General features: G+C 55.4%; 2 protein-coding genes across 8 annotated transcripts in view; one reads left to right on the forward strand and one right to left on the reverse strand.

Annotated features, from left to right (window-relative positions):
- Positions 1-2,992, forward strand: part of VDAC2 (voltage dependent anion channel 2) — a 35,736-nt gene extending 32,744 nt beyond the window's left edge. For 5 of the 6 annotated variants that reach the window (XR_016220912.1, XR_016220911.1, XM_070057006.2 and 2 more), the window contains 2 exons: positions 1,371-1,428; positions 2,238-2,992. Coding sequence is in view for 4 of the 6 variants with exons in the window: in XM_070057006.2 (XP_069913107.1) it covers positions 1,371-1,428; positions 2,238-2,329 (150 nt within the window). In the remaining 2 variants the exon portion in view is untranslated. 6 annotated transcript variants of the gene reach the window in all.
- Positions 478-6,901, reverse strand: COMTD1 (catechol-O-methyltransferase domain containing 1). Of its 2 annotated transcripts, none has more exons than XM_051823187.3 (7): positions 6,692-6,900; positions 6,389-6,516; positions 6,082-6,187; positions 5,877-5,995; positions 5,745-5,799; positions 5,501-5,634; positions 478-701 (listed from the first exon to the last, which is right to left on the reverse strand). In XM_051823187.3, exons 1-7 carry the CDS (start codon positions 6,783-6,785, stop codon positions 573-575), a joined length of 765 nt encoding a protein of 254 aa, XP_051679147.1. In that variant the 5' UTR covers positions 6,786-6,900; the 3' UTR covers positions 478-572. The 2 variants fall into 2 exon arrangements, with proteins under 2 accessions (XP_051679147.1, XP_002718446.1); XM_002718400.6 differs by lacking the exon at positions 478-701 and adding an exon at positions 5,173-5,400 and having other exon boundaries at positions 6,692-6,901.
- Between the last annotated feature and the right edge of the window lie 7,841 nt (positions 6,902-14,742).

Here is a 14,742-nt window from a genome sequence, read left to right on the forward strand (position 1 = left end):
TGGAAATGGGGGTTAGGTGCCAGGGTCCTCTGGTATGGCTTGATGCTGTTTTTGCTGATAGGGAGTGAAGTTAGAAGGAACTTCTTAACATGTTTTGTTGTGCAGGGTTCTTTAGACAGGCAGAGTTAGACAGTGAGAGGTCTTCCTTCCATTGGTTCACCCCCAAAATGGGTGCCACAGCCGGCGCGCTGCGCCGATCTGAAGCCAGGAGCCAGGCGCTTCCTCCTGGTCTCCCATGCAGGTGCAGGGCCCAAGGACTTGGGCCATCCTCCACTGCCTTCCCGGGCCACAGCAGAGAGCTGGACTGGAAGAGGTGCAACCGGGACAGAACCGGTGCCCCAACCAGGACTAGAACCCGGAGTGCCAGCGCCTCAGGCGGAGGATTAACCTAGTGAGCCATGGCGCCGGCCTGTTTTGCAGGGTTCTTGCCAGCCCTCAACACAGGGATTGTTGCAAGGATGACAGGAGCCTGCACTGTTTTTTAAGATTTTATTTATTTATTTGAGAGGTAGAGTTACAGACAATGAGAGGGAGAGACAGAGAGAAGGGTCTTCCATCTACTGGTTCACTCTTCAAGTGGCCACAGTGGGTGGACCTGAGCTGATCTGAAGCCAGGACTTCTTCAAAGTCTCCCACGTGGCTGCAGGGGCCCAAGTGCTTGGGCCATCTTCTGCTTTCCCAGGCCATAGCAGAGAGCTGGACTGGAAGAGAAACAGCTAGGACTAGAACCAGCACCCACATGGATGCCAGTGCCGGTCCCTGGCCTGCATTGTTAAATGATGCCCCTTAAAACCTCTTAAGGACAGTGAGTTACAGATAGCCAGGACCCATCACTCAGGGAGGGGTGAGAATGTGATCTGATTCTTCAGAGGAAATGTTTGTCATTTGGAGATAACATTTCTGGTTTTCATTCCTGGAGCAGCCCTGAAATTAGCTGTATGTGTATTTAATTCAGAAATGTAAACTCAACACTCCACTTCACAACTGGCATGTGTCATCTGTCTCTAGTGAGCCTAGGGGACCTTTTGTCACATTTTAGCCTGATTTTGGTGTATTAGACTGGACTCAGCAAGGCAATTCTTAGGATTGCTTAGGCTCTGTGCTGTATGATGATTTGGGATCTGTGGACCCATCCTGCTGGATGTTAAGGGTATTGTTTGAGCATACTGGCAATACTGTCTTAAGTTAAATGAAGGAGATTAAGTGGCACCTACTTGCCTTTTGTTTGGCTTAATGCTCGATATTAAATATTATCTCATGTGATTTGAAAACTGAACACAATTTCATAATTGCATGACTGGGAAGTCTGCAGGGACTTTTTTCTTCATTCAAAAATTTTTCTTAATGGTTGTTTTTGAAATTTATTTTAGGCAAAAGTCAACAACTCTAGTTTAATTGGAGTGGGCTACACTCAGACTCTGAGGCCTGGTAAGTGCACTTGATAAAGTAGGATAAATGTCTTGTAGTAGTTTTTACTTCTTAATCAAAACTCACTTGCTTCTATCTCCGTGGTCTGTCTTTATGTAACATTATAAACTTGCATCGTTTTCAAGAGCAGCATCTCTCCAACTTCAGTGTGTACATGAGGCAGGCACCTTGCTAATCTTTAATCTTGGTCAAGTGTAGATTGTAACCCAGTAGGTTTGGGATGGCGATTCTGTATTTCTAAAGTACCAGGAACTTTTACCCCTCCATACTGGGGATTTCCCCAGACCTTATTTTGAAACCTCAGGAAGAAATTGAAAGAATGATAAAAAGTGAACATCCATGTAGGCACAGCAGCCCTAGCATATGTAGCGTAAGAGTATATGGTATTTTACTTCATAGCCACAATACCACTGTCACACCTACAGAAGCCTGCATTAATTCAATATTAATAATAACCTAATAAGTTCTCTTGTATTCAGACTTCTCCACTTGCCCTCAAATGTCTTATTGTTTTTTCCTTTCTAGGGTCCATTTACAATTTTGTCTGTTCAGTCTTTCTCTGGATAGTACATCGAACATTTTATACTTGGAGTATTACTACCATTTTTATGTTCTTGATACCGCACTTGGGATGGTGCCTCCCCCCGAGTTCTGGTGTCAGATATCCAAGCGCCCTCTGGTGGCTGGTACTGGGAGGTCCGTTGCAGGCTGAGGCAGTGCCAGGCAGGCTGTGTGGGTGGGGCATGATGAGGAAAGGTTTGTATTCTGAGCGCAGAGTTGTGCATCATGCTTGCTTGTTTCGTTTACAGGAGTGAAGCTCACGCTGTCTGCTCTGGTAGATGGGAAGAGCATTAATGCTGGAGGCCACAAACTTGGGCTTGCCCTGGAGTTGGAGGCTTAATCCAGCTGAAAGAAACCTCTGGGAATGGATATCTGAAGATTTGGCCTTAATATATTCCATTGTGACCAGCAGGCTTCTCCCCCCAGGAAGGTGATCAAAACAGAGGATGATCTAGACAAGAGCTGTATTTTAAGTATTTAGACAGTCACTTGTTTGCTGGTTTCTAGTTGAATTGGTTCTCTCTCTAGTTACCAACACTGCAGTCGTGCAGCCACCTGTACATTATTTAAATGTATTTAACTGTTAAATGCACTACCCACCAATAATGAAATAGACCTTTATGAAAACTGTGCAATTGTGTGCATGTTTGTTTTTATGTTCCTTTTAACATTGAGTATTGCCATTGAATGAGATGGATCAGTGGATATTTTAAGATGCGGTTAAACTTTTTATGTTAAATTCAGCCATCCTTAGAATTACTTTTGGTATCCCAGAACGTTACAAATTATGAATAAAACAAGTGTACATAATTAATGGCTCTAAGTATTTGCAGAGTTAAGGATTTGCCAGGTAGGGTCAGATCTGTCTCCCTGCTATCTAGCTAATACTTTATTTTTCTGGTGAGCATTTTGCTCGTTACCAAAATTTGTGTCACAAAGTTCTCTGTGTCCCTAGGAGAATTTCATGAAAGAGTACAATAAAATAAGAGAATACACGCTTTTACATTCTTCAGTTTCTAAGTTTGTGCAAAATCACATTGTATCATTTTTAACCTCAGGAAGAAAGGAAAAGGGATGGTGCTGACAGGTTCTGCACACACACCTTAGTTGCTGCAGAAAAAGAACAAGCTACAATCTCGTGGGATGGGAGGTAGAGAGGGAAGTAGGCTGTGTCAGCAGCCAGGACTGCGAGAGGGGAGTGTGGGGGTCCTAGTGAGAGGTCATACTCATTTCCTCCCGGGCAGACACTGAAGAGCTGGACCCAGGTATGGGAGCAGGGCCACTGTACATCTGGGATGAGTGATGGCCATTGCTGGATGCGTTGAGAAAAGAGCAAGTTTTCTGATGGGAAGAGATTAAGTTGTAATACTAGGCCTGAAGTACAGTTTAAGGCCTCAGAGGGCAGATTAGAAAATGGAGTGCTTTGGTACTCATCAGCTAAGAAAGGATGCACGTGAAAACTTCCGGGTCAAGAGGAAGACTCTGGCCTGGCAGTTAAGACGCCGGTTGTCCCATATAGGAGTGTTGGGTTTGATATTCACCGCTGGTTACCGACTCCAGCCTTCCTGCCGATGCAGGCTGTGGGAAGCAGCAGTAACGGTTCAAATGGGGAGACCTAGATTGAATTCCTGGCTCCAGCCCAGTCCAGCCTCAGCCATCGACACTCATCTGAGGAGTGAGCCAGTGGGTAGGATCTCAGATACTGTCTCCCACTCTGTCTGCCTCTCAAGTAAATACTTTCCAGGTTGAGGAGAATCTGAAGAGAGATTAGACCTCGGGCAAACTCAGAGGGGACTGAGGGAGGCATGAAGGGATCCCAAGAACTGGATGGAACGGGCTGTGTGAGTGAGAGGAAGCTTCTTCGAATGCGGCTCTGCAGACGAAGGCAGTTGGCTGGAATCGGAAGCAGCCTGAGTCAGGACCTCTTGCTAGGAAGGAAATGCATGAAAGCAGCTCTCAGTGTCAGGATGTGCAGCTGACCCGACAGCTCAGACGTGAGACTGCTGGTGGTGACTGGCAGGCAGCACGGGGCCTCGGCGCTGCCAGCCTCTGACGTCCTGGGACAGCCTGCGGCCACTTGCTAATTGGCCCCTCCTGGAGTTCACCTGCTTGTCTGGAAGTGATCTGTTACCAGTTAAGTCAAGGGCCCACTTAAATTGGCCCTGTTTACCCATTACAGCCCAGTACACTTCTGTGCCTGTAGGGGCTCTGAGGGTTGTCCAGAAAGCAGGATCCTTGCCAAGAGCTGTGCGATTACGAAAGTAGTGGCTGTGGCTGGTCTTCAGCAGCTTCCCCCACCCGTGCTACCAGGTGATGGCGAAGCCTACTTGGAATCCAGGTTTTCGCCATTTCTGCCTGAGGCGGAACAGAGAACTGACCTCCAAACTGTGACGTGGCTGTGAGATCTTCCATGGGGAGGTTTCAGTGAAAGAAGCAGCACGTGGCGTAAGGTGCTCAGGAGAGCCTGGCTCCCTCTCCACCTGCCCTCTAACACGGTGCCGGGAAGCCTGAAGCTTTCTTCTTCAAAATTGCCAGGCTGTGGCCTCGGGGGCTGGGCCTCTGCGGGCGTCCCATGGGGGCGCAGGTTTGTGTCCCAGCTGCTGCTCTTCACCCAGCCGTCTGCTTGTGGCCTGGGAAAGCAGTGGAAGGTGGCCCAAGGGCTTCGGGTCGGCTCAGCTCTGGCCATTGCGGTCATTTGGGGAGTGGACCAGCAGATGGAAGACCTCTCTGCCTCTCAAATAAAATAAAAATTGCCGGGCGAAGCTGCCGTCTGGCCTGCGTGCTTCACACGGCCCTGGCCGGCAGTCACCCTTCACTTTGCTTCAGGGGCCTGGTTCTGAGGGGATGGCCACCTGCCAGGGTCTCTGCAGAGAGGAGGTTGGGGAGCTGACTGTTCCTTGACAACATGGGCTGACTACCATAACCAGCAGAAGTGCCCAACCACACCGCTTTCCCAGAGTGAGCCCTCCCACCGCCCAGCTGCACCCAACAGGAGCTAAGGGGCCTTGCCAGGCGGTGCGGTGGAGGCAGCCCGAGGAGCTACGATCTCTGCCCGCCGTGCAGCCTACGGGGTCGGGGGAAGAATGACCTCAAGGCCACCGGGCACAGGAGCAGGAGCAGCCCAGGGCATGGCCCGCCCTCCGTCTGTTCAGCGCCGCGTACAGAGGCTCAGTAAGTCGCAGGTCCCAGCACCACTTTATTACCACGATTTAAAACTCAGGGTCATTGCCTGGGGTTCCCACGCGCCAGGGACAAGCCCTAGATCTTAAAGGCCAAGGTGAGGCCGTCTCCCAGGGGCAGGAGGCTGACAAGGACCCTGACATCGCGCAGGATGCGTTCGTTCAGGTTCCTCACGCACTCAGCCGCCACGTCCCCCGGCCGAGGCTGCAGCACCTCTCCACGCCATAGGACCTGCGGGGGGCAGGGCCGCGTGAGGGTCGGGGACCGGGGAGAGCGGGAGCCCCGGGCCGCGGCCCCAGAGGGTGCGCTCTCCTCCCCGAGGCTTCCTTACCCTGAGTATGGCCAGGACGCCTCCGGGGCGCAGCAGCTGCAGGCACCGCTCGTAGTAGGCGGCGCAGTTCTCCTTGTCCGCGTCCACCACCGCCACGTCGAAGGTGCCCGCCTCGCCCGCCGCCAGGAGCTCATCTTGCGGGGGAGGGAGGGGCAGTCTCGGCTGAGTCCGCAGTCCCGCCCCTGCAGGTGGCCTCACACCGGCGGCCCCCTGGCGCCAGGGCCCTCCCCGCTCCGTGGCTCACCCAGGGTCTCCAGGGCCGGCTGCAGCCGGAGGTCGATCTTGTGCTCCATCTCGGCCTGCGGGGGCAGCGGGGTCAGCGCCGGCACGGCCCGGCGCCCGTGCTGACCGGGCCCCCAGGTGCTCGGGCGCTCACCTTCCTCCACAAGGGCCGCCCCACCTCCGGGGGCCCCGCGTCCACGTCGCAGGTCACCACGCGCCCCGCGGCGGGCAGCGCCAGGGCCAGCGCCAGGGCGGAGTAGCCCGTGAAGGTGCCTGGGGACGGGGACACGGACAGGCTCAGCCCAGGTCGCAGACGGCCCCGTGGCCTCGGCCCCCAGGGACCAGGGCCGCGCGCCTACCCAGGTCCAGCGCCTTTTCTGCCTTGATGAGCCGCGCCAGGTTGGCCAGAAGCTGGGCCTGCTCACAGGTCATCATCGAGCCCCCCTGCGGCTGCTCCAGGGTCAGCTGCATGGGGACAGAGTGGTACCGTCCCCGCCAGGCCCCAGCCCTCGGATCCGAGCCCACTCCCCGGAGGTTGGGGGGCGCGGCCGGAGGCGTGGACCACGGGGAACGCCCACTGCGCGCGCTGGGATCCCGGAAGCCCGACGGTGTCCCGCACCCCAAGGTCACTCAGCCACGTGGGACCCGTTCCCCTGCCCTGCTGACCAGCCGCAGGCTCCTCAGCGCCGGGTGCTCCCGCATGGATCGGCTCAGCAGATACTGCCACAGGGGGCTGTCCTCGGGGGGCAGCAGGCGCTGCTGTCGCCGGACACGCCAAGGGGGCCATCGTCTCCCTGCCGGGCAGATGGTATTAGCTCAGGACCGGGGGCCCCGGGCGCCGGAGCTTAGCCCGATCCACGGCCGGCCGTACGGATTTGCGGGCTCGGCTGCACCCCCTCCCTCGCGTCCACCCTTCTGCCTGTCCCTCCAAGGGGGCAATGCGGGGGCCAGGATCCCGGCCCTGCTCACCCAGGAAGAGGCCGGTAGCGAAGGCGGCGCCCAGCGCGGCCGAGCCCAGGGCCAGCGCGGCGGGCACGGAGAGCCGGAGAACCGGGAGGTTCATTTGCGCGGGCAGGTGGTGGCGGCGAGTCACGTGCGCTCCGGGTCTGGAGTCGGACCGGTGGGCCGGCCGGGCTCCACCTTATCTGGGCGCTGCCTGCTGAGCCTGGCCTTGGTCGCCCTCTGGCGGCCACATCGCGTTACCGCAAGCCCCCGCCGCAGAGAACCGCGCGCCCTCTGGTGGCCTCGCGTGGGACTGCGCCCTTTGGGTAGCAGGTTTTGCAACTGGGTGTAGGTTCTGCCCTGTGCCCGAGGCAGGGGCCCGGCTCCGGAGCACAGACCCGACCTCTCCTGGCTATACTTCTTTCACGTCTCCAGCGTCTCTGCGGAAGCTCCTTGGGACACCTGTGTGTGCGTTTGCGTGTGTGTGGCGCGCAGCAGTTAACAAGACAAGAACAGAGCACAGATGAAACAGGTTACAGGGCCCAGTGGGAGCGACTCCGAGAAACGGACGGAGCGGACCAGGCCCGGGGCTAACGGGATGGACGCTGAGACGGGTGCTAGGGTCTGATTTGGGCCCGTGTGTCTAAGCTTTGGTTTACTTTCTGGGTGTAGAGCCCTGACTGTAAAAGGCACCCGAGGAGCTGCGGGGATTCGGGGCCTCGCGGAGGCTTCGCGCCGAGGCTGAGGTCTGGGGCGTGGCCCTGGGAGCCGGGGGCGCGGCCTCCAATCAGAGACGGGGGTGTGGCTGCCGCTTGGGCCAATCAGCCCGCAGGCGCCGTGCGGGGGGCGGGGCCTGCGGCGCCGGGCGCGCCCAGGACCTGCAGCCGGGCCGCGGAGGCGGGCGCCTGGCCCTCAGCTCGGTGACCGCTGCGCCCCGCCTGGCCGTGCGTCTCTGGGACCTGCGGGTCCCGTGGCCCAGGCTGAGGACCGAGGCTGCTGGCGTCTCCTCGCTCTCAGAGCCCTGGCAGCGCCTGGACGGGGGCAGCACCGCTGGGTGCCCGTCCCGCGGGCCCGAGAGGCGGTGACCTTGGCCGCGTTCCCCGGGGGCGGAGCAGGGCGCTCCCTCCAGGCTCGCTCCCTGGGGTCCCGCGGGGCCCGGGGCCCTGGGCTTGCCTGCGCCGCGGGTGTGGGGAGGGCGGGCGCAGGGGCCGGCGTGTCACCATCCATCCCCGTCAGATTAAAAAACTAATTTGAAAAGATTAATGTATTCCATTCTTGTTAGGCTGGCTCGGATACCTCTGGGCCCGTGGCCGCTCTGCCTCCTGATTATTGAATTTTTATGGCCTGGTAATTAATTGCAGATTCCCTGTTTTGTTCTATTTCTTTTTCTCTGACATTTTAATTTCAACAAAAAGCAGTGGTCCCCTTGCAGGTTCCCTCTGGAGATCCTAATGGTCTATAAAACAGAGTGACTTATGGACGTGGCACCCACTTGAGTTGGTGAGCGGTTGTTTGAAACCTTGCTGATTACGCAAAAGCTAATTCCGCCCCCTCCCCCGCCCCGCTCAATCCTCCCGTCCTGCGATGGGGGGGGGGGGGCGCCGGCCTCCCAGCCCTCCCCCCCCCCGTTTGCTTCAGGGCCTTCTAGAAGGCCGAGGACTGAGAGTAGAAGAGGGGGCACCAGGGAAGCCGCCGGCTCTCAGGGCCGCAGCAGAAGGTGGTCGTCCACGGCCCCAGTAGGTGAGGGGCCGGTTCCCGCCCAGTGGGCCGTGGCAGGTGCACGCTCTGCGCTGGGCACAGCTGTCTGCAGAGACCCCCCGAATCTCCATGCTCGCGTCCCACCCCTCCTCCTCCCAGCCTTGCTAACCTCCCAGGGGCCGGGCCCCCTTTCCCAGGGCCCCCTGGGACCGGGCAGGGCAAGGTCGCCCAATCAAGCCGGGCCTGACTTCGGGAACCCCAGCGTCCTCAGCGGCCAGGGGCGTGATGCGATGGCCGGGGAAGGGTGGGGGCTTGGAGGGGGCGGTGGCTCCAGAGCTGGGACTCCACTAGGGGGCGCAGGAGCTCAGGGTGGCCGGAGCTTTTGATTCTAAATCTGGCTTTTGCTGTAAAATCTGTTTTCAACATTTGGCTTAGACTAGGTGTGTGTGTGTGTGTGTGTGTGTGTGTGTGTGTGTAGGCACTGTCAACTAAATCGAAGACGGCTTGGATCTGTTTGTAAGGTCTGGCACGTGGGCACTGGTTTTCTGGGGTTCTCAACCTGGCTAAGAGGAGTTAGGGAGTGAAATGGGGCCCTGGAGGTCGCCGACTGCAGGGGCGTGGCTGGGAGACCTGCGGCCTGGAGCCCTCAGGTTTCAGGAGGCCACGGCCCGGCTCCAGGGGTTGGGGTCAGGCCAGGTGCACTGAGGCGCAGGGACCGGGACTCTGGGGCTCCTCGGGTGCGCTGGCCCCTCCTGCTGTGTGTCGAGACCCTGAGGAGTTGACATGGGCAAGGCCTCCCGTGCCTCGGTTTCCTCATTTGGAGGATGACCACGTGGGCTCCTGGGCCACATGCCCCTGGGATTGAACTCTGTGGCTGGGGGAGCCCAGCGATTCTCAGCCAGACCTCGCGAGGAGGATGGGCTGGGCTCGCGAGCTTTCACTGTGTGATGAGTGGCACTGCCTTGGCAGCTTGCCACCGGCGTGGTCGCCCTCTGGCTGTGTGGGCAGAAGTCCCACAAAGCTGGGTTCTCCCCAAGACTCCCCAGGGCTCGACTCCCTTGGGTGTTGGAGGATTCAGCTCCTTCTTGGAAACCTGTCTGTCTGCAAGGCCAGCAAAGCCCCCTTGCATCCTCCTGTTGCTGCCAGGGCTCCTGGCCTTGTTCAGGCAGTAATGTACTCAACTCTGGGGGTTTAACTATGATCAGCCTGAATGAGTCTGTGTAAAGATGAAATGCCTGGAACCATAGCAGCCATATTGTGACTATGAGGCAATACTGCTAAGGCTAAGAAACCAGAGAGGCAGAGGGTGCTGGTGTCTGCAGACACTGTAGTCACTGAACAATCCAGCAGTTGTGTGTCCTCAGTCTCCTTGTCGGGTGTGCACAGGGAGCCCTTTGTACTGTAGCAAGGGTTTAGCAGAAGCTCAAAGCACTCCACGCAGATCAGGCCCCAGGCACCATGGCCTGAGCCCACGGAGCTTGCTTGCAGTTGGTGTGGGTAATTCTGTGTTTACTTTGGGCTGAAGTGATGGATGCTACCTTGCACCTGGGGTCACACCCTCCAATGGCGGGGCCCCAGGTTCCTTCCAAGGGTGTCTCCTCACAGGGACCCCGTCCCATGTGCACCCAACCCCTGGCGAGCCCAGGCCCTCCCCCACCCGAGGAGTCCAAACGCCAGCTTGGGACCCACTTGCACTGCTGTGGATGGTGGCCTCTCATGCCCCCCCATCCCCCCTGTGACCCAGGCACCCCCCCATGCAGGAGACATGACTCATCTAAGATGCCCCAGCCAGGACGGGACACTGGCCCCAGCCTCGAGTGACCCAAAGCAGGGAGTCTTCCTGTGCCCTGGTCCAGGGCTGCACAGGCTTCTGGGTCAGTGGCTGACCAGGTGGGCGGGCTGGGGAGGCCCGCGGTGTGACAGCCCCCGTCCTCAGGGGCTTCTGTAGGCATCACTTCCTGGCTCCTGGCGCAGGAGACCTGCTGAGACGGTGCTGTCCCCAGACCCCCCCCCCCCCAGGCTCGGGGCCTGGCGTTCTCCCTGGGCCAGATCCTTCATCCTGGTCCAGCCACGCCCGGGGGGCTGACTCTGTCCATCCCACGGCCCTGCGTGCCCATTTCATAACCAGGCAAGTAAGGCTGGCAAGGCTGGGGGTGGCTCTGGGGGCTGGGTGGGAGCAGACCCGCTCGTTCCCCGTCTCACCGCGGCTCAGCTGCTGGAGGGCAGCCGCTGATGGCGCACAGCTGCCCTGCCCTGGCGCCACCTCCACCTGGAGGGCCGCACCCTGCTCCCCACGACCTGGGCAGACTATGAGGGGTGACGGGTACAGAGGCGACCCCAAAGCTCACGGTGGGACTCACTGACTGCTGCCTGCCACCCTGGCTGAGCTGCCCCCTCCCCGCCCCTGCCCCACGCCAAGCCTCCCAGGTCGTCCTCTGGGGGCCACCAGGCTCAGGCCCTGCATCTCCTGGGCTCAGCCCTCCCTTCCGGAGACTGCCCCGAGCACTGAAAGGGGCTCCGGGCCAGGAACCTGGGCTGCCCCTGGGGATGGCACTGTTTCCCCATCTGTGTGGCCGAGGTGGGGAAAGGCTCCCCCGGCCCCTCCAGCTCTGAGGTCTCGTGTGACCTGACGTGCCCGGGAGCTTCCTTCTGTGCCTGCCTGGCCCCACAGGTGCGTGGAATCCTAATAGTAGGGCACCACTTTTTCCCTGAAGGCCTTATTTCTCAAAATAAAGCAGCAGTTGTGTTGAGAAAGAAAATCCCAGTAGGTGATGAGCTGCAGAGCGGAATCTGTCCCTGTGGGGTCACCTGCTACTGAACCCACCCCCGAAGGGGAGCGGACTCATCTCCATCCTTTCTTAGAACATCATCTGTGCCGGCGCCGCGGCTCACTAGGCTAATCCTCCGCCTGCGGCGCCGGCACACCGGGTTCTAGTCCCGGTCGCTCCTCTTCCAGGCCAGCTCTCTGCTGTGGCCCGGGAGTGCAGTGGAGGATGGCCCAAGTCCTTGGGTCCTGCACCTGCATGGGAGACCAGGAGAAGCACCTGGCTCTTGGCTTTGGTTCAGCATGGTGTGCTGTCCACACTGTGCTGGCCATAGCGGCCATTGGAGGGTGAACCAACGGAAAAGGAAGACCTTTGTCTCTCACTGTCCACTCTGCCTGTCAAAAAAAGAAAAAAAGAAAGAACATCATCTGTGATATCTGGTGTGGCAGCAGCCATCTTTCAACCCAGAGGAAAGAGATGGCAAGTACAAGTAGGTGGAGAGAAGCAGAAGTATAAAAAGAAACTGGATTTTTGCCGGGATTTCTAAATCATTGCATGAAACCTGAAACCTCACCTCTACAACTCCAGTAAGTGAAAAAAAAAAATCAGTGTCTTTATTACTCAAGCAATTCTTGATTTTTTTAAAGATTTATTTTATTTATTTGAAAGCTGAAGTTACAGAGAGAGAGAGAGAGAGAGAGCGAGCGAGTGAGCGATCTTCTGGCTGCTGGTCCACTCCCCAAGTGGCTGCAGTGGCCTGCCTGGATCAGACTGAAGCCAGGAGCCCGGAACTCCATCCCGGTCTCCCACGTGGGTGCAGGGCTCCAGTACTTCAGGCCATCCTCTGCTGCTTTCCCAGGCGTGTGAGCAGGGAGCTGGATCAGAAGTGGAGCAGTGGGGACTGGAACCCGCTTCCCGTCACAGGCCGCAGCTTAACCTGCTGCACCACAATGCTGGCCCACCTGGATGTTTCTGTTTCTTGCAGCCCAAAGCATTGGAAACCGAATCAGCCATCCCGGTCACCGACCCACAGGTAACAGTCCTGTAAGGCTGAGAAGATGATCGGCTCGGAGAGGTTACTGGACACAGCTAAACTCACACAGCTGGCTAGGGGCAGTCCCCCCTGGGCTGGGACTTCAGGCTGGGAGGGGTCGCATCACTGGTCGGAAACTCCTTCCCGGTCCTCGGCTGCGTCGCCCTGTTATGGGGGGTAACCCCCTCTGTGCCACTTTTTTTTAGGGCACCACCATTTTTTTTTTTCGCTTGTGGCCTTTTCTGTCCCCCTATACAATGCCCTCCATCTCGATTAGAGAAAAACAAAATCCTGGTAGAGTGGTGGAGGGCAGTCGCCACTGGTCCTTCCTCGAGGGCCGCTTCTTGGTCCTGCCGTCACAGAGAAGGCCCACCCCATGTCCCAAAGATCCTGGGCCCTGAGCACCCTTGGCGCGGGTTGGGGTTGCAGCGGGAGAGGGGGGTGAGGGCGCGGATTGCAGAAGCGGCACCACACCGGGAGGGAAGCCGCGGCAGCGGCGTCCAAGAGGCAGAGGCTCAGGGTCTTGCAAGCATGGCCCGGGGTCTCAGCACCCATATGGGATGATGGCACTGCAGGCCGTGGCTTTACCCTCTATGCCACAGCACCGGCCTTTTGGTAGGACTCTGAGGCTACCATTCAACTCCCAGCACCCAGTCACCATTTGAGGCTGCCATTGTGGAGGGTTTGTTAGGCTGCCTCAGAACCCTGGAATTAAGGGATGACAGGGACGGCCCCGAAACACCAGTGTAACATGAAGAGCGGTGGAAAAGAATGACTGGAAGGCTACCGAGTGTGGTTGCAGTAACTGACTTCCTGAGTAGGTTGGGTAGGGGTTGGATCTAACCCTCAAGAGATTTATGTTCGAGTCATCGCAAGTACTTGGATAAGGACAGAGAGCTTCCCCAGTGCCTTCAAGAGTAGGAAAACAACGTCGGTTTTGCTTTGTGGACTGTTTCTTTACCTTGAACAAACGTTGAATGTTTAAATAGAACCAGTCTGAACGTGAGAGTGTTTCTGGCTCCTGTGCCTCTGTGTCAGCAAAGCCTCACCGGTGCTTACTCCGTCAGAACTCTGGTTAACTGTGGGATGCACCTGCCTGGCTCGGTGTGGCTCCACCGCGGATTGTCACTAACTCTGAGGGCAGGGATAGGCTCTGTCATGTTCTCTCCTGGATCCTCAGCACAGGTCTTGGTACACAGTAGGTGCCAAATAGTTATTTGCTTAAAGCATGATTATTGGAAAGGCCCTGAAAGGACTCTGAATTTAAAGAAATAGAATTAAGAGGTAAGTTTATTTTAGTGAAAAATTTTGAAATCCATGCATGGTTTGTTCATAAAATGCATTTTCCATAAACTTTTCAAAGGTCCCTTATGTACATAGGTTTCAAAAAATTTTCACCAAAATAACCTTTGAATTTGCATGAACTTTTTGAAGCCCTCTTGTATATGAAGGCTAAAGATTTACACATCTGTCAGCTACAAAATATTGAACAATGCTAGAAAAAATATTTCTGAAATCCCCTTTAGTTAATGAAGAGGCTTGACAGAGGCTGTGAGAAAGTAAAAGATACTGCTAGAGGCCAGAAACAAATTGGAAGTGTCAGTGCAAGGAAGTGATGGTTGAGACACTTTATTGATAACACCTTCTTTGGGCAGCCTAAAATGTCCACACCTTGAGCTTTTGTGGCACAAGAAAGAAGCAAGAGATTATAAAAAGCGACCAGAAATATGTGAAAAGGAACCAATAGTGCTTCTAGAAATTTAAATATATAATCTGTGAAATTAAAAACTAAATGCAGTGGTTAAACAGAATAGACATAGCTGGAGATGGAATTTATAAATTGGAAGACATGGCTGAAAAAATTATGCATATAGCACAGAAAAATGGAAAATATTGAAGGGGTTGAGACATGCAGGGTGGAAAGAAAAGTTACAGTACACACCTAATCAGATTTTTTTGATGGCAGTTATAGGAATATTGGGAGAGAGGCAATGTTCAAAGAGGTAAGAGCTTTTTTTCCCCCATGATTGTTGAATGACATAAATCCTCAGGTTCAGGAATTCCAGTGAACACAGACAGAAAAAAATGAAAAGTCCATACGTAGATATGTTTTAGTCAAATTCAAGAATACTGAAGCAGGGGAAGATCTTAAAAGGACCAGAAAAAAATTTTTATTCAAAACTTCTGTAGTTAGAAGAAATTAAATTAGATTAAATGGTTACCTAGTAACAGTAGTTCAGTAGTAATAATGAGAGAGGATACTAGCTTCAAAGGGCTTTTAAAAATCCACACCAAGTGTGGGCTCTCTGCTCCCAGTGAATCTTTAGGAATAGGTGTAGAATTGAAAGCATGCAAAAAGTCTTCACAAGTTTACAGAAAATGCATATCATGAAACACTGCATGGATTTCAATTTTTCATGTGTCAAAATTTAGCATTTAATTCCATTTCCATCAACTTTTTGTAATAACTTCACATTTACTTTTACTGGTGTCATTAGCAACACAATTTTTAATTTTAAGTTCAGTTTATTTTTCTTTTGCTACACATAGTTTTGGGGTTATATTTAAGAATCTTTTGCCAA

The sequence above is a fragment of the Oryctolagus cuniculus genome, chromosome 15 (assembly GCF_051225735.1).
Source record: "Oryctolagus cuniculus isolate XC-2025 breed Fujian yellow rabbit chromosome 15, ASM5122573v1, whole genome shotgun sequence".
Lineage (NCBI taxonomy): Eukaryota > Metazoa > Chordata > Mammalia > Lagomorpha > Leporidae > Oryctolagus > Oryctolagus cuniculus.

Bases quoted from the DNA above. Each gene is read 5' to 3' on its own strand.
- COMTD1 (XM_002718400.6), bottom strand. From the start codon at position 6,785: ATGAACCTCCCGGTTCTCCGGCTCTCCGTGCCCGCCGCGCTGGCCCTG. The intron at 6,517-6,691 runs GTGAGCAGGGCC...TCTGCCCGGCAG, and splicing joins CGCTACCGGCCTCTTCCTGG to GGAGACGATGGCCCCCTTGG. The intron at 5,800-5,876 runs GTGAGCGCCCGA...CTGCCCCCGCAG, and splicing joins GGCGGCCCTTGTGGAGGAAG to GCCGAGATGGAGCACAAGAT.